The sequence below is a fragment of the Pan troglodytes genome, chromosome 16 (genome assembly GCF_028858775.2).
Source record: "Pan troglodytes isolate AG18354 chromosome 16, NHGRI_mPanTro3-v2.0_pri, whole genome shotgun sequence".
Taxonomy (NCBI): domain Eukaryota; kingdom Metazoa; phylum Chordata; class Mammalia; order Primates; family Hominidae; genus Pan; species Pan troglodytes.
In genome coordinates, this window is record NC_072414.2 from 70,179,938 (window position 1) to 70,201,129 (window position 21,192).

At 50.6% G+C, this 21,192-nt stretch overlaps 1 protein-coding gene and 1 long non-coding RNA gene across 2 annotated transcripts in view; both read right to left on the reverse strand.

Annotated features, from left to right (window-relative positions):
* ACSBG1 (acyl-CoA synthetase bubblegum family member 1) overlaps positions 1-3,038 on the reverse strand; it is a 63,653-nt gene extending 60,615 nt beyond the window's left edge. The window contains exon 1 of the mRNA XM_510525.9: positions 2,825-3,038. Coding sequence (XP_510525.3) covers positions 2,825-2,955 — 131 coding nt within the window. The 5' untranslated portion in view covers positions 2,956-3,038. The remainder of the gene's footprint in view (positions 1-2,824) is intronic.
* A 15,994-nt stretch (positions 3,039-19,032) lies between these two features.
* On the reverse strand, positions 19,033-20,869 carry LOC107968536 (uncharacterized). Its single transcript, XR_001709718.3, has 3 exons — positions 20,750-20,869; positions 19,774-20,019; positions 19,033-19,264 (listed from the first exon to the last, which is right to left on the reverse strand). It is a non-coding gene; the product is annotated as an uncharacterized LOC107968536 (long non-coding RNA).
* Positions 20,870-21,192: the final 323 nt, after the last annotated feature.

Sequence of the window (21,192 nt, forward strand, 5' to 3'; positions counted from 1 at the left end):
GCCTAGCCTATTTTTTATTTTTATTATTTTTTTGAGACAGAGTCTTGCTCTGTAGTCCAGGCTAGAGTACAGTGGTTAATAGCTCATTGCAGCCTCACACTCCTGGGCTCAAGCGATCCTCCCACCTCAGCCTCCTGAGTAGGTGGGACTACAGGTGCACACTATCATGCCTGGCCAATTTTTAAATTTTTAGCAGAGACAAGGTCTTGCTTTGTTGCCCAGACTGGTCTTGAACTCCTGCACTCAAGCAATCTTCCTTCCTTGGCCTCCTAAAGTGCTAGAATTACAGGCATGAGCCACTGCACCTGGCTCTCTCTGACTTTAGAACAATGTTTTACAAGAATTAAGTTCTTTTCTCACAGCTGCTCTGCAAGAATGTCAGAGCAGGTTTAGCTTCCCTGTTTGACAGATAGGGAAACTGAGGCTCAGAGAAGGTATCTTGCCAAGGGTCACAGAATGGGTTAGGAGCAGAGCTGGACTGGAACCCAAGGCATGTGACCTCCAGCCTGCTGCTAAGAGTGCTGCTATGAGAGTTACTATGCCTGTGATGGGTAACCCTTGTGCTTTGAAAACATTTTCATACACATTAGCTGATGGAATCCACCCAATTTTTCTGCAATGTCAATGAAGTTCAGGCGTTGTATATTTATTTGTACAGAGGATGCTATTGAGGCTCAGAGAGGTTAAACAATGTATCCAAAGTCACTCAGCAAGAAAGTAGTAGAACTGACACTCCAACTCTTGGGTTTTTAGCCTTTCTCTTTCCCTACAGGGTCCCAAGACCCATTGACCCTTTCAGGAGGGAGTCCTTCTCTGCACAAGCCTAGGGTTCTGCCTCAAGTTTGCCTACCTTCCTTCAGTGATGTCTGCCAAACAAGCCCAGTCCTCTGTGAGCTTTGCAGGGCACACAGGACCCTCTGCCACCCCTTTTTACCACAGGCCTGAGACACGGGCTCCTGTGGCCCTGAGCCCCACTTGGCCCCTCACTCATACGGAGCAGAATACCCTGAGATCCTGCAGACCTTGATTTTGTTTTCAAAGACTCCCCTGGCCCTGGCTGTCCTCATGCCTGTCTACCTCTGCTCTGGACACATTTATTTCTTTTATTTCTTTTTTTTTTTTTTTTGAGACGGAGTTTTGCTCTCGTGGCCCAGGCTGGAGTGCAGTGGCACGATCCTGACTCACTGCAATCTCCACCTCCCAGGTTCAAGCAATTCTCCTGCCTCAGCCTCCTGAGTAGCTGGGATTACAGGCACGTACCACCACCTGGCTAATGTTTGTATTTTTAGTAGAGACAGTTTCATCACATTGGGCAGGCTGGTCTCAGAACTCCTGACCTTGGGTGATCCACCCGACTCAGCCTCCCAAAGTGCTGGGATTACAGGCGTGAGCCATCATGCATGGCCTCTGGACATATTTCGATGTGCTCCTCTGAGCATCTCGCCTGGCCTTCCTGCTCTCTGAGCCCACAGGCCCCAGGGAGGAGGGGAGGTGCCAGGACACCGGGGCCCAGAGGAGATCCTGAATCTGCCCTTGGGTGAGGAAGTCAGTCCAGCTTTCCTCCAGGGGCCCTTGACCCTCTGTGCATCTGACCTATGCCCAGGGAGGGGCTTGCCCTCATGCTCTTGGAGGCTTTGCAGGGAGGAGTCCCTGCTTCTGGAAGAACAGGAGTCCACTTTGGATTAGCAGGGTTCTCTGGAGACCCAGGGCAGGGCCCAGATGCCAGCCCTCGGAGGGGCCTCTGCATCTCTGAGGCGCATTAACATCTGTTCCCATTTCCCTCCATCTTCCTTCCCCATAACCTTCCATCAGGACAGGGGCTGTAGTCTTGGTAGCTCAGACACTGGCAATTCCTCCCCATTACTACAGAGGACTTGGACCCTGGTATTTAGCCCCTGTCCTCCCCAGTTCTATGCTTCCGCCACCCAGACCTCTCCCATCCCCAAACTTCCTGTCTTGCTTTGTTAGGTCATTCTCTCTGCCCACTGCTCTTGGCTCCACTCTGACCGTCAAGGTTCATCTCAGGCGCCCCAGTTAGAAACCTCCTTCTCTCTGCCCCTTCGCCCGCGCCCCTCCTGGACACAAATCACAGATGTTGGGGTCCTGGAGTTCCGTGTGTGTGTGTGTGTGTGTGTGTGTGTGTGTGTGCGCGCGCGCGCGCGCCTGCCTTCTTCCTGCCTTCTGGCCAGGGCATCCCAGGGCTGGGACTGAGTCCCATCTTCTCAGGATCCCCTACTCCCTGGATGGACAGGGCCTGGGCCAGGGTGGGCATTGGTGAATGCCTGACACGTTGAATCCGCTTCCTCTAAATCACAGATTACTGGAATATATACAGTGGAACGGCTTTAGGGAAACCTCAGCCACTGCACTCATATTCAGACAGGGAAGCTACAGCCCAGGGAGGGCAAAGGCACTTGCCAAAGTCACGCAGCAAACTGGAGCGGGAACCTCTGGCTCCCCACCAAAACTTATCTGTCTTTGACCCCCGCAGGCAAAAGTCCCCTTGAGGAGACAGGGAAACATTCTTCTTGACTGAAAAATTCCTCCTCCATCCAACTGAGATCCAACTGGTCTCCAACTGCAGCCCCAGCTCATACCCCTGGGATGTGCCTCATTCTTTGATGAGCCTTTCTTAGCCATGCTAAGTAGCCCTCCAAATGACCAGTTCTTCCATCTTATAGATCGCCCAGATCCTTCCCTTCATTTCCCAGGTGAAGAAACTGAGGCTCAGAGAGAGAAGCAGCTTGCCCAAGTTCACACAGCAGAGCAAAGTCTAGAACTTGGCCCACAGGTGCAGTGTGCAGAAACCCAACCAATGACTTACCTGGTTTTCAATTTTTCTTGGGTGGTCCTCACAATCATGTCCTGCTGGCTCTCCTGTGGGGTCTCTCTGCTGTCCAGCATGCTGGGGTCCCCGTGTGGGCAGCCGTATCCAGCTCCAGAATTGCGTGGCATCTGCCTCGGGCTTCCACTGAAGACAGCTCAGTCACCCACTGTGAGAGGCTGGCCTTGAGTGAGCAGTGGGGGTGGGCATGGGGCAGGGGAGGCGGCAACTAGAGTGACCCAAAGAGGCTCATTTCCTCTCTATTTTTAGAAGCTCAAAAAAAAATTGCTCCTCAGTGAAGTTTCTCAGAATTAAAACTTTCCTTTTCTTTGTGGTTTTGTTTCTCTCAAGATGAGGAGAATTTCAATGAAGCCAGTGTTCTTTTTGATGCAAATCCGCTCCGCTTCTCCCAGGAGGTCTGGCCAATGGGCTCAGGGCTTCTGGGCCCCCAGAAAACCTCCTCACTGGCTTTAAAAGGTCATAGTGGTTCTCAGCACAAATCCAGACCCAGATCCTGAAGTGGCTGCTACCCCTGGCTGCATACACTCTGCAACCTTGACTTGCGGTCTGCCGAATGCTGCCCTGGGAGGGATCTCACCCACTCAGTCCACCTCCCCCAGGTCCTGCATGGAGGCTGGAGACCCAAGGAGGGAGCCCACCCCGGGGGAAGGAAGGAGACATTTCCAACACTGAGACCATGCCACATGGTCTATAGAAGCATTTGCACTGAAGACATGATAGAGGCAACTGAGGAATGTGACTTTCTAGGGACACATGAATAGAAGCCTGGATCTGCCCCTTCTTCTAAAGGAAAGAAGCATGTTAAGGGGGGCGGGGGGGTTCAGGCAGCCATAAAGAGATGGGAAATTCACACAGGACAAGGCCTTTTTCTGAATACCAAAAGTCTCCCCTCTAAGACCGTGTATTCATTCCCCAGGGCTGCTGTAACAAAGTTCCACAAACTGGATGGCTTCAAACAACAGAAATGTATTCTCCCACAGCTCTGGAGGCCAGAAGTTGGAAATGAAGATGTGCGCAGGGCCACACTCCCTCTGGGGGCTGCGGGCAGACTCTTTCTTTGCTTCTCTCCCAGCTGCTGGGGGTCACTGGCCATCCTGGGTGTTCCTTGGCTTGCATGTGCATCTCTCCAGCCTCTGCCTCTGTCCTCACGTGGCTGTCTTTCCTCTGTGTCTATGCCTTAGTCCATTTTCTGTTGCTATCACTGAATACCTCAGACTGGGTAATTCATAACGAAAATAGGCCGGGTGCGGAGGCTCATGCCTTTAATCCCGGCACTTTGGGAAGCCAAGGTGGGAGGATTGCTTGAGCCTAGGAGTTCAAGACCATCCTGGGCAACATAGTAAGACTTTGTCTCTTCAAAAAATAAAACAAAATTAGCTGGGTGCCACGTCGTGGTGTGCACCTGTGGTCCCAGCCACTTGGGAGGCTGAGGTGGGATGATCACTCAAGCCTGGGAGGTTGAGACTGTAGTGAGCCATGATTGCACCACTGCACTCCAGCCTGGGCAACCAGAGTGAGACCCTGCCTCAAAAAACAAAACAAACAAACAAATTAAAAAAAAAAACCACCACCAAAACACACACACACACACACACACACACAAGAAATTGATTTCTTAAAGCTCTAGAGGCTGGAAGTCCAATATTAAGGTGCCAGCATCTGGTGAGGGCTTTCTTGCTACATCATAACGTGGAGGGCATCACATGGTGAGAGGGCAACAGCGTGGTGCCAGCTCAGGTCTCTCTTCTCTTATAAAGTTTCCAGTTTCAACATGGGACCCCGCCCTGATGACCTTGCCTAATCCTAATTACCTCCCAAGGGCTCCACCTCCAATCAACATATGAATTTTGAGGTTAAGTTTCCAACATATGAAATTTGTTGGGAATTTTCCCACCATAGCAGTCTATGTTCCTATTTTCTCTTCTTACATGGACACCAGTCATTGGAGTAGAGCCTTCCCTGATGCCAAAGAACCTCATCTTAACTAACTATATCTGCAGAGACCCTATTTTCAAACAAGATCACATTCTGAGGCTCTGGGTAGACAAGAATTTGCTGGGGGACGCAATTAAATTCCATATACATTGTGTACAGGAGGTGTTAGTGGGGATACCTATGAGATGTCCCCAAGAAGAAATAGGTCCAGTTGGGCAACAGGTGATGCTGTCTGGTGAAGGCAGGTGACTGAGAAAAAGCTGGGCTGCCTTCTAACAAACTCAGGGCACAGGCCACAGGCCCCCAAATGCTGCCTTCCTAATGCTGTTGAAGGTACACTGAGCAGGAGGTCTGGGGTCTGGCTGCAAGGCCTGAATCTCCCACTGACACACCCTCGACCACGATCTTGGGTGGATCTCTGCCCTCTCCTGGCCTCAGTTTTAACTGCTTGAATCATGAGGGTGATGGCCTGAGGTGGGCCAAAGTGGCCACCAGCTCCAACTGGACGTGAGAAGGTGATGGGTAGTCCTTTGCCCATGGGCTGATTGGAGGGATCGAATGAGTCACCACTGTAAGTGACAAGTCAGTGTCTCCCCACCCGAGGAGAACCATAATCAGAGAAAAAGACATAGAATGCTCAGCTCTGAAGTTCAAAAGCCTTGGTCAATATGAAAGCCCGGGAAGGTTTGGAAAAATGTGTAAGTTCTTCATTCCCAACTCCCCTTCCTTCCCCATCCCTCAGATCTTATAGATCCAGGGAACCAGGAAGGGGAAGAGAGTCCAAACAGAAGCAAGGCCCTGGGGAGGGCCTTAAGAAGACCTCCCTTGGGCAGATCTTCCAGGTCTGAGCATATCAGGGACCTGAGGTGGCCCAAGAAAGCGACAGGGCCCCAGAGTGCTCAGCACAGGCCACAGAGAAAAGTTGGCTTCAAGGAACCAAAAGCAAAAAGGCCCGGCAGACCCTCTCGCCAGGGCAGGCAGTGAACTGAGGGTCAGGTGGCTGCTGGAGGAGAGAGTTGGTGGGCTGGCAACAGAGGCTGATAGGAACAAGGTCATTCTGCAGTCACTGCGAGGAGGGCTGACCCCACCTGGGAACCAGGACAAAGGCAACATATCAACAGAAGCTCAAGGCTGGGACATGGTGCTGAAAAGGTCAGGCTGTAGTGGAGTCTGATTTGGCTGAACTTTTTAAATGGTTCATTTCATTTTGAAAAATAAATACAAGCAATATGCCAGTTATGTCCAGATTCCCTCTCTACTCTCTCCCCTGGTTCTGTCCCCAGAGCTGCCCTGTGTGAGCCTCCCTTGGGCTCCCGGCCTCTGGCCTCTGGTTGTCAGGCCAATGCCAGGTGGTGGCAGGACAGCAGAAGATAGAAAGGTTGGAGTTTTTATTCCTCTCCTTCCCTCCCGGCTGGCCACACTTTTGGCAGCAGTTGCACCCTTGTCCTTCTAGCAGCAGCCCCTCCAGCCAGCTCTGGCCTCAGGGGGAACAGTTCCTCCCCAGCTCCTTCAGGTCAGAAGTGTCTACCTCCCTGCGGCTGCCTCACCATCCCCTGTGGCTCCCTTAACACTGTCCTCACCTCTCTGTCCCTTCATTTTCTTCACCTGCCACTTTTAAGGGGGCCATCTCTTTCTTGCAGAACCCTGACTGATACAGTGGAACATGAAAATGTACAAAGGGGACTAACTGCTTGATGGGTATGGGGTCTCCTTTTGGGGTGATGAACATGTTTTGAATCTAGATAGAGATGATGGTTGCACAGCACTGGGAATGTACTAAATGCCACTGAATTGTACACTTTTTTTTTTTTTTTTTGAGACAGGATCTCACTCTGTTGCTTAGGCTGGAATGCAGTGGTGTGACCGTAGCTCGCGGCAGCCTCAAACTCCCAGGCTCCAGTGATCCTCCCACCTCAGCCTCCTGAGTGGCTGGGGCTACAGGCATGTATCACCATGCCTGGCTAATTTTTAAATTTTTTTTTGGAGAGACAAGGTCTTGCTATGTTTCCCAGGCTAGTCTTGAACTCCTAGCCTCAAAGGATCCTCCTGTCTCAGCCTCCCAAGGTACTGGGATTATAGGTGTGAGCCACCATGCCCAGCCATGAATCCTACGCTTTAAAATGGTGAATTTAATGTTATGTGAATTTCACCTCAATACAATGTTTTAAAAAGTACAAAGGGCTTCATAGTAAAAATTAAATTTTCCTCCCACTTTTCTGTCCCTCTCCCCACCATCCTTCACTCATTTCTTTTCTCCAGAGCCACCACTGTTAAAAATTTCTTTTTTGCATCATTCTAGAAATATCTTGGATATATACAAATGCTAACATATGGCATACACAGTTTCGTATCTTCTTATATTTGACAACATTTGCTGGAGAACTTTTCATATTTTTGCCTGGAGAACTTCCTGGTTCTCTTTTTGTGGGGTAGGTACAGCATTCCATGGAAGGGCTGGCCCGAGATGCATTTCAACAGCTCTGTAGGATGAACATTTAGGTTGTTTTCAGTCTTTTGCTGTTACAGATGAAGCTGCGATGAATAATCTTATCCTTGCGTGGTTCGTACTTGAGCTAGTCTATCTCTAGGATAAATTCCTAGAAATGGGACGCTAGGACTTGACTAAGTTTAAACTTGAAAATGACAGAGTTTTTGCAAAACTCTTACTGGGTGGGGGGGTCCTTGCTCCCAGAGCTCCCAAGATGGTGGTGGGCCGCCTCCAAGATGGTGGCAAGCCTTGTGTTCTGACCTGGGGTTCTTGGCCTCATGGATTCCAAGGAATGGAATCTTGGGCCATGTGGTGAGTGTTATCGCTCTATTAGAAGCCGTGGATCACGGAAGAGAACCGTGGAACCCAGTGACTAGCGTTCAGCTCGATTAGGACGAACCCGGGCACTTAGCTGTGCAGGAACAATGGCGAGCCTTTAGCCGGATCGGGAGCGGCAATGGGTGCCTCAATGGATCAGGAGCACAGTGGACACCCTGCCGGATCCAGACGGATGGCAGTCAGCAGCGGGTCTGCGACAGTGGCAAACAGCAGTGGTGGACGGCGAGCAAAAGCTCAGCTCGAGCGGTAACAAACATGGACCAGAAGAGAATTGCAAGATTTTTTTTTTTTTTGAGACGGAGTCTTGCTCTGTCGCCCAGGCTGGAGTGCAGTGGTGTGACCTAGGCTCACTGCAAGCTCCACCTCCTCAGGTTCACGCCATTCTCCAACTCAGCCTCCCGAGTAGCTGGGACTACAGGCGCCCGCCACCACGCCTGGCTAATTTTTTTGTATTTTTATTAGTGACTGGGTTTCACCATGTCAGCCAGGATGGTCTCGATCTCCTGACCTCGTGATCTGCCCGCCTCAGGCTCCCAAAGTGCTGGGATTACAGGCGTGAGCCACCGCGCCCCACCAGTTGCAAGATTTAATAGAGTGAAAACAGAGCTCCCATACAAAGGGAGGAGACCCAAAGTGGGTAGCCAGTTGCCGGCTGGAATGCCTGGGTTTATATCCCGATTGTTGTTCCTCCTGCTGTGCTCTCAGGCAATAGATGATTGGCTATTTCTTTACCTCCTGTTTTTGCCTAATTAGCACTTTAATGAGCTCTCTTTATTACCTGATTGGTCAGGTATGAGCTAAGTTGCAAGCCCCGTGTTTAAAGGTGGATGTGGTCATCTTCCCAGCTAGGCTTAGGGATTCTCAGTCGGCCTAGGAAATCCAGCTGGTCCTGTCTCTCAAAACCAACAGATTAAATGTCCTGCCATTAGGAGGAAGGGTGGAGAGCTGTAAAAAAAATTTTTTTTTCCATTGAGTTACAGAAAATAAAACCGCAGTTTTGCCCACCTGAGTTTGTCGATTGAGGAAGTTTGTGCCTGCTATGCGTGTAAGGCCAAATGCCTCTGCACCAGCCTCTACTGTCATCGAAGTGATTGCTGCCCTCACTGGTTTTCAACTTCAAGAATTGGCTGGGTGTGGTGGCTCATGCCTAGCACTTTGGGAAGCTGAGGCAGGTTGACTGCCTGAGCTCAGGAGTTCGAGACCAGCCTGGGCAACACAGTGAAACCCCGTCTCTACTAAAATACAAAAAATTAGCCGGCTTGGTGCTGTGCACCTGTAATCCCAGCTACTTGGGAGGCTGAGGCAGGAGAATTGCTAGAAGCCAGGAGGCGGAAGTTGCAGTGAGCCAAGATCACGCCACTGTACTCCAGCCTGGGCAACAGAGTGAGACTCCATCTCTTTTAAAAAAAAAAAAAAAAATCAAGACCACTATTTTCCAATCAATTTCTTTATCACCTTCATTAGTTTTGCCATATTTGGTTTCCTCAGGGGTATAGTACATTATTTACTATTTTTCAACTCCATTTTATAATTTAAAAATGAAATAGCTTCATTCTAAGCAATTGAAGGACTTGTTATATAAATATATACAGATATTTCCCAATGCATGTTGAAATTAACATGAAACTACCTTTTCTTCTTTCTTTTTGAGAGATTGAGGGGGGGGTCTCATCATGTTGCTCGGGCTGGTCTTGAACTCCTGGGGTCAAGCAATCAGCCTGCTTCCCACAACAAAGAGATATTAAGTGTTTTGTCTTTGTTTTTAAAAGCCTTTAAAAAGGCTTGGGTGGGAGCGTCATTGCCGTATGTTTTCAGCATTAGCTTTTCTGGGCCACTTTTTTGTTATCATGCGTATGTATTACCAGGAGACGATTTTTTTTTTCTTTTTAAATTTCAAAATACTGCACCTGGGGCTCTGGATTGAGGCCTCGCAGTCGTCTCTGGGTGCAGGACGAGCAGGAGAACAATGGGCCTCTGCTGACCCCTGCTGGCCAGAGCGCCTCCCACCCGCCCAGGTCTCCACAGGACGGGGACCTTGTGCCACTGCCTCCATCCCCAGAAACAGCCGTCCTTCCTCCCCTGCCCCCAGAAGGCCTCCGTCAGCCACCGCAGTGTGCTCTGGACATCGAGTCTGGGGCCCGGCTGGGAGACCCTTGTGCTCCAGAGGGCGCTGAGGCTCTGGGCTGCATTTGTGTCCCCTCTGGCCCTGTCTACATCGAGTGGGTGGGGTGTGAGTCCTGGGATCAGAGTATCCTCCAGCTCTACATAAAACCCGACTTTGGAAGGCCAAGGTAGGTGGATGACCTGAGATCAGGAGTTCGAGACCAGTCTGACCAACATGGTAAAGCCCTGTCTCTACTAAAAATACAAAAATTAGCCAGGCGTGGTGGTGGGTGCCTGTAGTCCAAGCTACTCGGGAGGCTGAGGCAGGAGAATTGCTTGAACCCAGGCGGTGGAGGTTGCAGTGAGCCAAGGTTGCACCACTGCACTCCAGCCTGGGTGACAGAGACTCTGTCTCAAAAATAAATAAAATAAAATAGATAAAACCCAGAGATTTTTGGAGATTCAAACTCCTCTCCCAGGGACTCACATTCTCTGAGCTATGGGTCACCAGGGCAGAGCTTTCCTGAGAGGAGGGGCAGAAGAACGTAGCACATAGAGGATTCTAACCTGCCAGGACTGAGCTGGGAGTGGGCAATGGAGACCACGGAGGATGGAGCCCTTTGGAGGATTAGGGAAGAAGGAGGAAGGGAGGGAACCCAGATGTCTGGGCAACCTCTGCAGAGGAGGCACCTTCTTTTCTCACCTGGAAAGACCTGGATCAAGGGCCACGTGACCCGTATTCTCCAGATCTGCACCATATAGGGCAGGGGTGGAACACACTGGTTTTTGGATTTGCACCATGACCCAAGCCAAGTCACCTCTCTGAGTCTCAGTTTCCTCCTCTGTAAAATGGAGAGTGCTGATTGCCAGGGGGCAGAATCCCTAACTGAAACCAGCAGAGACAAAAAGGACCACGAGATGATGGGTGCAATGCAGGACAGGGTGAACAACTAAACACAAAGGGGCGAGGGGTGCTCTGCCACTGGGAAGGATCCCCTCTCCACCTCCCTTATGAGGGAGTGAATCTCATGGCTCACTCTGAACTGGCTCCCTCCTGTGGAGAGACCGGGGATAGGAAGACAGCCGTAAGTTCCCCGGCTTTCTCCCCTCAACAGAATGGTTCAAAGTGCAGCACACACAACCTGTCTGGGTCACCCACATGACATAGCAAAGAGCTATGTTTCCTTGTGCAATGAAGAACAGCTCAGAAATGCAACTACCTTCTATTTATTTGCTTTCCTTCCTTTTCTGCCTCATGTTCTTTTTTTTTTTTCCTGATTCTTGTGCCCTAGAATTCCATTCCAATAAAGCCTTAGGACATAAACTTTGCCTTGGGCTCTGTTTTCTAGAGCATCTAGGATGAGATAGATGCTTATAAGCTGTTTGACCTTGGATACACGACTTAACCTCTCTGTGCTTCAGTTTTCTTATTTGTAAAATGGAGTCATGATTCCTAGTTCATGAGGTTGCAGTGAGTTAAGTCTACTGAAGGCACTTAGAGTGGTATGTAAACATCCAGTTAGAATTCATTGCCGGGTGCAGGGGCCTACACTTGTAATCCTAGTACTTTGGGAGGCTGAGGGGGGATTGCTTGAGTCCAGGAGCTTGAGACCAGCCTAGGCAGCACAGTGAGACCTTGTCTCTACAAAAAAAAAAAAAAAAATTAGTTGGGCATGGTGGCACATGCCAATAATCCCCGCTACTCAGGAGGCTGAAGCGGGGAGGACTGCTTGAGCCTGGGAGTTTTAGGCTGCAGTGGGCCAAGATTGTGGCACTGCACTCAGCCTGAATGACAGAGCAAGACCTCGTCTCAAAAAAAAAAAAGAAAAAAGAAAAAAAAAGTATTTGCTGTTTTTAGTATCCTGGGGCCTGAGAATGCTCTGGACATTGGGACAGAGGCAGCTCATTGGCAAAAAAAATGGAGATTTGAATGACTTTCTCCAGGGATCTCATCACGACAGAGCCACGCAGCTGAGGATGTCTGTTGCTACCCAGGCTGCACCTTCCACGCTGGCTGCCCCTGACCTTAGGCAGTGGCCTGAGGCTGGGGAAGGAACACTGGATTGAGAGTCAACAGGACTTGGTTCCAGCTTGCATGACCCTGGGGGGAAGCCTCCACATTGCAGAAGCCCAGTTTCCTCACCTGCAAATGACTACATTGATTGAACACAAACCCAGTGAGCACTTAGCCCAGATGGGGTCTGTGAATGTCACACCTGGAAGGGCTTAGAAACACTTCTAGCATTCTGCCTTCCTTTTAGATGAGAAAACTGGGGCCCTGAGAGAGGAAATAACCTGGCCAGGGCGAGGGAGAGGGCTTGTGGATTAGACAGGGACAGAGGAGGTGTGGCAGGGGGAGGGGATATGCAAATTCCTTTCTCAGCGCCTGAGCGCTAGCCTGGGAATACCTGGGAATAGCTTCCTCTGGCACAGACCCCCAACATCAAGGACCTCAGAAAGCGGTATCTTTTCTGAATCTGGGGACCCCTCCAGGTTCTGCTTGGGCCAGCGGATGTGGCTGGGAATGGGGAGCCAAAGCCCAGGAGTCCTGGCAAACGGCCCAGACAGCCAGAAGCCAGGGCCAGCACAGGCTGGGGCAGATCAGTGCTGCTCACCGAGGGGCTGGACAGCCAAGCATGGAGAACTTGCTTCCCTGCTCAAACCCCATGTCCTACTTAATGACAAACTTCTAAGGCCAGGAAATGGGGGGCTGGGGGAACATCTTCAGCTGAGCCAGACTGGGGCCCTCTGAGATTCTAGCTGAGTGTTGCCCTCACCCTCCTTGTTGATGTCCAGAGGGCAATTGCTGGGAAGAAAAGAGTGCCCAGATGAGTTTGCACTCAGGTGTGAGAGGTGCTTCCTGGACTTCCAGAATAAGGGAGGAGAGGGGAAGGAGGAGACACTGGTGTCCAGAGCCATGCCAGACATTCACCTCCAAGGCTTCATGTGTGCTTCGTGACAGTCCTGCCAGAAGGCATTATTATAACCCTCCATTGTGCAAATAGGGACACTGAGAGGGCTGGGGCATGCCAACGTGCCATAGTAAGCCAGTTTCAGAACATACACAGGGTGACTTCTGACCCAGGCCTCTTATCTCCAGGGCCAAGGGTGGGGCGAGAGCTCAGAGGAGGGCTCTGCAGCTACAGGGTGATGAGTGCGTGGTGGTTGTATTGACCATGGGAATGGGCCTTTCTCTGCTTGTTCTCAAGGAGGCCAGAGGAACTCATCGTGCAGGGCAGTTACAGCTGAATGAATTCGTGCTCTTTTCTGTCATGTTACCCAAGGCTCTAAAAAAAGAGTTTTTTTTTTTTCTTCCTTCTCCCCAAACAGGAATTTGATCACCCCAATAGACCACTCTTGCCTGGTAGGACTTTGGGAGCTTCATTATTTATGAGGGTCTCTCTCAGGTAGAACCCAGCCAGAACTTGCCCCCACTCCAAGATAGAGCAAAGCCCCTATCACAGCCTAGAGAAGAGCTGCCATCCTGGATGCTTGGGAACAGCTAGAGTCAGCCTTGATCAGCCCTCTCTGAGGACTCAGGAGGGTCCTTGGCAAGAAGAGTCGTCCCATCCCCAGGAACCATCAGCATCTCTAACTGACGTCCTTCAGGGCCTCAACATCTCGGTAAAGAACATTCACACTGCAGGGCCATGGAGGCCAAAAAGAGCGACACAAAGAGACAGATGGGGTGGGGAGAGCCCTTGAGTTGCTACTTTTGAGGGCTGGGCCCAGGTAGAGATTGCGGACACCCCACTGCCTCCTCCCACTCCAGCTTCCCATATTTATCTCCTCTGGGAAGCCTTTCTAGACACCCCCGCATTCCCCAACTTCCTCATATAGTCCATGGAGACTCCCCCACCGCCTGCTACTCTCAGCTAAACTGCCACTTCTGCTCAGCTTGGAGCCACAGGAGCCTGGCTTCTCTGCTGGCCTTGTGGTCTGACCACACTCAGACAGATGCGCATGAATAAATGTGACCATGTATCCATCCCTCCAACACAAATTAACAAGCACCTATGATTTGCAGGGAACACTTTGGGCGCACAGGGATGAATAATACTGGTGTACCTATATGTCCGGAATTGGTGGGTTCTTGGTCTCACTCACTTCAAGAATGACGCCGCGGACCCTCGCAGTGAGTGTTACAGCTCTTAAGGTGGCGCGTCTGGAGTTTGTTCCTTCTGACGTTCAGATGTGTTCGGAGTTTCTTCCTTCTGGTGGGTTCGTGGTCTTGCTGGCTCAGGAGTGAAGCTGCAGACCTTCACCGTGAATGATACAGCTCTTAAGGCGGCGCGTCTAGAATTGTTCATTCCTCCCGGGGGGCTCCTGGTCTCGCTGGCTTCAGGAATGAAGCTACAGACCTTCCAGTGAGTGTTACAGCTCATAAAAGCAGCGTGGACCTAAAGACTGAGCGGTAGCAAGATTTATTGCAAAGAGCAAAAGAATAAAGCCCCCACAGCATAGAGAAGGTGACCGGAGCGGGTTGCCGCTGCTGGCTCCGGCAGCCTGCTTTTATTCTCTTATCTGGCCCCACCCACATCCTGCTGATTGGTAGAGCCCAGTGGTCTGTTTTGACAGGGCGCTGATTAGTGCGTTTACAATCCCTGAGCTAGACACAAAGGTTCTCCACATGCCCACCAGATTAGCTAGATACAGAGTGTGGACACAAAGGTTCTCCAAGGCCCCACCACAGTAGCTAGATACAGAGTGTCGATTGGTGCATTCACAAACCCTGAGCTAGACACAGGGTGCTGATTGGTGTGTTTACAAACCTTGAGCTAGATACAGAGTGCCGATTGGTGTATTTACAATCCCTGAGCTAGACATAAAGGTTCTCCAAGGCCCCACCAGACTCAGGAGCCCAGCTGAGTTCACCCAGCGCATCCCGCACCCGGGCTGCAGGTGGAGCTGCCTGCCAGTCCCGCGCTGTGCGCCTGCACTCCTCAGCCCTTGGGTGGTCGACGGGACTGGGCGCCGTGGAGCAGGGGGTGGCGCTCGTCGAAGAGTCTCGGGCCGCACAGAAGCTCACGGAGGGGGTGGGAGGCTCAGGCATGGCGGGCTGCAGGTCCCGAGCCCTACCCCACGGGAAGGCAGCTAAGGCCCGGCGAGAAATCGAGCGCAGCGCCGGTGAGCTGGCACTGCTGGGGGACCCGGTACACCCTCTGCAGCCGCTGGCCCGGGTGCTAAGCCCCTCATTGCCCGGGGCCCGCAGGGCCTGCCGGCTGCTCTGAGTGCAGGGTCCGCCAAGCCCACGCCCACCCGGAACTCCAGCTGGCCTGCAAGCGCCGCGCCGCAGCCCCGGTTCCCGCTGGCGCGTCTCCTTCCACACCTCCCTGCAAGCTGAGGGAGCCGGCTCCGGCCTTGGCCAGCCCAGAAAGGGGCTTCCACAGTGCAGCGGTGGGCTGAAGGGCTCCTCAAGTGCCGCCGGAGTGGTAGCCCAGCCAGAGGAGGCGCCGAGAGCAAGCAAGGGCTGTGAGGACTGCCAGCACGCTGTCACCTCTCACTTATAAGGAGTTACTAGGAACTCCAGCTAGGAAGTGAGCCTTAGACATAAACAGCGAATGAAACAATACTGTTTTGTAAATCAAGTTTTTCTTGTGTCCCAGGCTCTGTGCTAAAGCATTTTATACACATTCTCTCATTCAATCCTCATGCAACCTTATCAAAACCACTATTATCATTTTTTATGGACCAGGACACTAAGACACACAGATATTAACTTGCCTAAGGTGGCAAAAGGGGCAGCAAATGACAGAGCCAGGCTTTGCACCCAAGCAACACCACCTGTCAGAGCCACCAGCCGTGTATGGGACTGAGGAGAGACGGCCACTCTCACTGGCAGGATCAGGAGTGGCTTCCTGGTGAAGGTGACTTGTCAGTGGCGCCAGGATTGAAGGCACTGAGTTTTGGGCCATGAGAATTCTAGGAACAAAGGTAGAAAAGTGCAAGGCACATGGAGTGACTGAGGAGGACGGCGCCAGGCCGGGAGAGGAGGGTGTGGACCTGGATTGAGTGGAAGGACATGCAGTTTCATAGGCTAGAGGCCTTCCGCCAGGCTGAAGTTTGGGGCTTGTGCTAGGCAGAATTATGGCCCCAAAGATGTCCATGTTTGGCGGGTGCGGTGGCTCACACCTGTAATCCCAGCACTTTGGGAGGCCAGGGTGGGAAGATTGATTGAGCCCAGGAATTAAAGACCAGCCTGGGCAACATAGCGAGACCCTGTCTTTACAAAAAATTTTAAAAAGAAAATTAGGCAGGTGTGGTAGCGTGCACCTGTAGTCCCAGGTATTTGGAAGGTGAGGTGGGAGGATCGCTTGAGCCATGGTCGTGCCACTGCACTCCAGCCTGGGTGACAGAGTGAGACTCCATCTCAAAGGAAGGGAGGGAGGGAGGGAGGGAAAGAAAGAAAGAGAGAAAGAGAGGAGGCCATAAGCCAAGGAATGCAGGTGGCTTCTAGAAGCTGAAAAAGCAAGGAGACAGATTATCTATTCCCTAGAGCCTCCGGGAGGAATACGGCCCTGTGAACACCTTGATTTTTAGCTCAGTGAGACTTGCTTTGGATTTCTGACCTGTGTGATAAGTGTATGTTGTTTCAAACCACTAAGTGTGGTCATTTGCTAGAGCAGTTACAGGAAATTAATACAGCACTCTTACCTGAGCACCACTTGGGCACTGGGGCTTCCAGCAACATTGTCCGATTGGCATTTTAGAAAGCTGGATTCAAATATTTACCAAGCTTTCTGCATGCCAGGACCATGCTAGGCCAAGGGGAGATAGTGCAAAAGAGAGGTGCAGCCCCTGCCTTGGGTGGGGCTGTAGCATCATTGGAGGCCACTCCAGCTGCCACACTGGATTAGAAGACAGTGCAGGATGAGCAGATTATCACTAACTGGCAGCCCAAACAGAAGCAGTTCCTAACTGGCAGCTGCAGAGCTTTTGTTTAATTGAGAAAAGACTTATCTGAAGGGCTCAGAGGAGAGCACTTTTCAACAGCTGTGCCAGAGCCAGCCCAGCAGCCACGTGGCTACAGCAAATTTATGCCATGGCTGTCCACTGCTCTTTCTCAGCAGGGCAGCCTAAGGGTCTCATAGGAATGAGGGGTGGGGTGGGGTGGGGGTCACCTGAGGTTTCTCAAAGCACCAAGCAGGAGTCTCCACTGGTGGGAGTAGTGCGCTGGAAGAAGGTAAGAGGGGCATTGAGGTGCCACCCCCAGCCCATACCCCAGTTCCACTCCCAAGGGCATATCCAAGAGAACTGTGAACATACATGTGCTAAAATATACATCCCAGAATGTTTGTGGCAGAGTCATAATAGCCTCAAACTAGAAGCAACCCCAATGTCCACCAAGAGTAGAATGGGTGGCTAAAGTGTGGTATGTTCCTACAACAGAACACTGAACAGCAATGAGAATGAATGAGCCATCATGAAACCCAGCAACATTGATAATTCTCACCAACTTGATATTGAGCAAATGAAGCCAGATAGAAAAGGTCTATTACATGGCTCTGTGTACTTAATGTTCACAAAGAGGCAAAATGAATCTGCATGCTAGAAGTCAGGATAGGGTTCCCCTGGGGCAACCTGGAGGGCATAGTGATTGGGAGATGGCACAGGGGCTTCTGGAGTGCTGGCAATGTTTTCTTTCTGATTCAGGGCGGGGGTTAAATAGGCGTGTCTGCTTTGTAGCAATTTATTGTACTACACACTTATGGATTGTGCATTTTCTTTGTGTACCTTATATTATGTTTATTTTTTAAATTATTAATGAAAGTACTACAGTGCTGGGGGTTATTTTGGTGGCTGTGTGATGTAGGAGGCATTGGCTTAGAGTTAGAAGGCCCAGGTTCCAGCCTTAACGTGCCTAGATTATGATGCTGTGCACACTGGGCAAGTTGTGGCCCCTTTTTGGGTCTCAGTTTCCTCTATCCATGAATTGGGAGGGTGTATATGTGGGTTATATGATTTTTGCAGAAATTCAGCAGAATGCTGGAACTGTAGCTAACCTGAGTCCTTATTTTAAAGAGAGAGAGAGAGAGAGAGCCCAAGACTTTGTTGGAACTGGAGATGTTTTCCTGCTTCCTTGTTACAGTGGTCATGCGATGATTTGGCTCCATTACTAACGGCCCAATTATTTGACCTTGGCCTCAGAGACAGGTGTGTGGTGGACTGGAAAGAACATGGTGGGTTTTGGCAGGGTCCCCACTTTAGTTGTTCCTGAACTTGGGCAAATTACTGCACCTCCCGCACTCTTCCTTCTGTTACTAGTAAAGTGCAGGCGCCCATGCCCACCCTACTGGACGGATGGGAAGATGAAGTGAAAAATGCCCCCAGCTGTTGGAAGCTGGGAGCCCTGGGAAAGCAGACCCCACCTTTACAGATCACAGGGACCTTATCCTGAGAGCCTCACCTCACCAAGGGGGGCCTCAGGCCTGCCCCTGCCCATGAGGCCCAGAGAGTGGGGGTTGGGGAGGGATCGCAGGGTGAGGCGGCTGCTCTATGGCCCTCTGGCGAGGGGCCTGGGCTAATGCCTTGGGGATCTGTCATCCCTTCCATGTGGTTTCCCACTGCCTTGTGTGAACAGCAGATGCCAGGAGAGCCTTGATAAGCTGAATGGAGGTCCAGCCTTTCATACTGCGCACAGCTCAGTATGAGAGGACATGGGAAATGGGTAAGGATCTTGACGTGTGAGAAACAGCTGGAGAAACTGCTGGAGTTGAAGCCAAGTCGCTCAGAGAAGACCCCAAGAGCCATGGGCCACTGCTTTTGCAAATCCAATGGACTCTCCGGATTCTCTGCCCTTTTGTGTGGAGGCTAGTGTTTCTCTGTCTCTGATTCGTTCTCAGAGAATCCAAATCTGCTTATTTTAAATGGTTTTCTTTTCTAACTACATAAGGCACATATGTTCCTGTAAAAAAATTGAAATGCATAGAAAAGCAAAATAAGAAAACAAGGCTGGGTGTGGTGGCTCATGCCTGTAATCCCAGCACTTTGCGAGGTCGAGGTGGGTGGATCACCTGAGGTCAGGAGTTTGAGACCCGCCTGGCCAACATGGTGAAACCCCACTTCTACTAAAAATACAAAAATTAGCCAGGTGTGGTGGCGTGTGCCTGTAATCCCAGCTACTCGGGAGGCTGAGGCAGGAGAATCACTTGAACTGGGGAAACAGAGGTTGCAGTGAGCCGAGATTGTGCCATTACACTCCAGACTGGGCGACCGAGCGAGACCCCGTCTAATTAAAAAAGAAAAAGAAAAAAAAGAAAAAGAAAGTAAGACTCAGCCAGGTGCAATGGTTCACGCTTGTAATCTCAATACTTTGGGAGGCCGAGGTGGGAGGATAGTATGAATCCAGGAGTTCAAGACCAGCCTGGGCAACATGGCAAGACGCTGTCTCTACAAAAAAAATTTTTTTTTAATTAGCTGGGTAGGGTGAAGCAAGACTTCAGTCCCAGCTACTAGGGAAGCTGAGGCGAGAGGATCACTTGAGTCTGGGAGGTTGAGGCTGCAGTGAGCCATGACTGGACCACTGCACTCCAGCCGGGGTGACAGACCAAGACCTGTTTCAAAAGAAAAGAAAAAGAAAAGAAGACTCACTCATCATTTCATCATCTGGAGATTGCTATTGTTAACATTTTTGTGTATCTACTTCAGATTTATATATGTGATCACCAGGTATATTTGATCAGCCAGGATGTTTGGTTGCAGGCAACAGAAACTGGCTCTGGCTAGCTACATTAGTTAAGGCACAGTTGGCTGCTGTACTAGGAAAATCCCCAAATAACAGTTGCTTTATACAACACAAATGTATTTCTTGCCCACATAAAGCCCGACACAGTGGTTCCTGCTGGATAGAGGGGAGTGGAGGCAGCTCTGGATCACAGTCACTCAGTACAGGACCCAGGCCAAGGGTGGCCCCACCCATTCAATGCCTGGCTTCCTAGGTGACCAGCCAACATGTAGCTAGCAGGCGGGCGAAGACAGCATGCAGAGGATTCTGCGGACCTGAAGGGGTGTCCGTACTGTTCCTTCTCTTTCTGTTGACCAGAATTCAGTCACATAGCCATACCTAACAAAAGGCTGTTGGAGGACTCGCAGAATTGACAGGAGGCTGGGGCACCAGGCTTGAGATTGAGCAGTTTCCAGGGAGCTCCTGGGAGTCAGGAAGCAGGAAGCAATACACATGGCGACCACCTCGTCGGCCAGGCAGAGCCCACCTGTCACCCCCAGCCCCATCACAGCTGCCAAGAATCGCCTCCAATTCCTCTTGGCTCCTCCAATTCCTCTTGGTGTCACTCTCTCAGGATCCAGTGTCCTAGAAGAACGCATCTATCTTGTTAGGAATCCCCAGATCATGCCCTCATCCCTGGCTGCACCAGGGCCAGGAGAGGCCGGATCTTGTCCCTGAACCTTGTCATGGGAGGCAGGCATTTCCTATAGCTGGGCTCACCCCTCTCCCTCCCCAGGAGAGATAATTTCTTTTTTCTTCCGGTTTTATTGCAGTAGAATTGACCAAAAAATGTATACATATTTAAGGTGTACAATGTGATAATGTGATATATGTATACATTGTAAAGTGATTACCATAATCAAGCTAATGAACACATCCATCCGCTCATATAGTTACTTTTTGTGTGTGTGGTGAGGACACTTAAGATCTACTCTTAGAGAATTCCAAGTATGCAACACGCTATTATTAACTATAGTCACCATTCTGTTCATTAGATCCCCAAAACTTATTCCTCTTACAACTGAAGCTTTGTACCCTTTGACCAACATCTCCCCTTTCCTGTCCCCCACCCCTCACCCCTGGCAACCACCATTCTACTCTCTGCTATGAGTTTGATTTTTCAAGATTCCACATATAAGTGAGTTAAAGCAGTGTTTGTCAATACTGACAAATAGACAATTTTCTGAGGGCCTGTTGAGAAAGAGGATTGGTGCTGGACAGTCAAAAATAACAATGTTTTCTATTATCTCACTATACTGTGTTATTGGGTCTGGGATCCTGCCCATTCTGCCAGTGCCCCCACCCACCCACGCACCTGCTGAGTGGCCATAGCTGTCCTGGGTTTCTACAGCCACAGAGAGAAGTCAGAGCACCTGGGAAATGGAATTGTCCAGAAGCCTCATGGAAAGGAGCCATGTAGAGTCCAGGGTGGCTCAAAGCTGTAATGTCCCACAAGGTTTCCATGTTAAGCCCCCAAATACACCAAGACAACTTCCCCAGCCCTCTCCATCACCAACGCAACCCATGGCTGACAAAAAGCAGTGAGAGGAATAGGAAGAGAAAGGCTACAAATGCAAATTTCAGTTTGGAGGTGTTTTGTCTTTTATTTTATTTTATTTTTTGGTAGAGACAGGGTCTTACTATGTTGTCCAGGCTGGTCTTGAAGTCCTGGCCTCAAGCAATCCTCCTGCCTTGGCCTCCCAAAGTGCTGAGATTATAGGTGTGAGCCATTATGCCTGGCCTGAGGTGTTTTGTCTT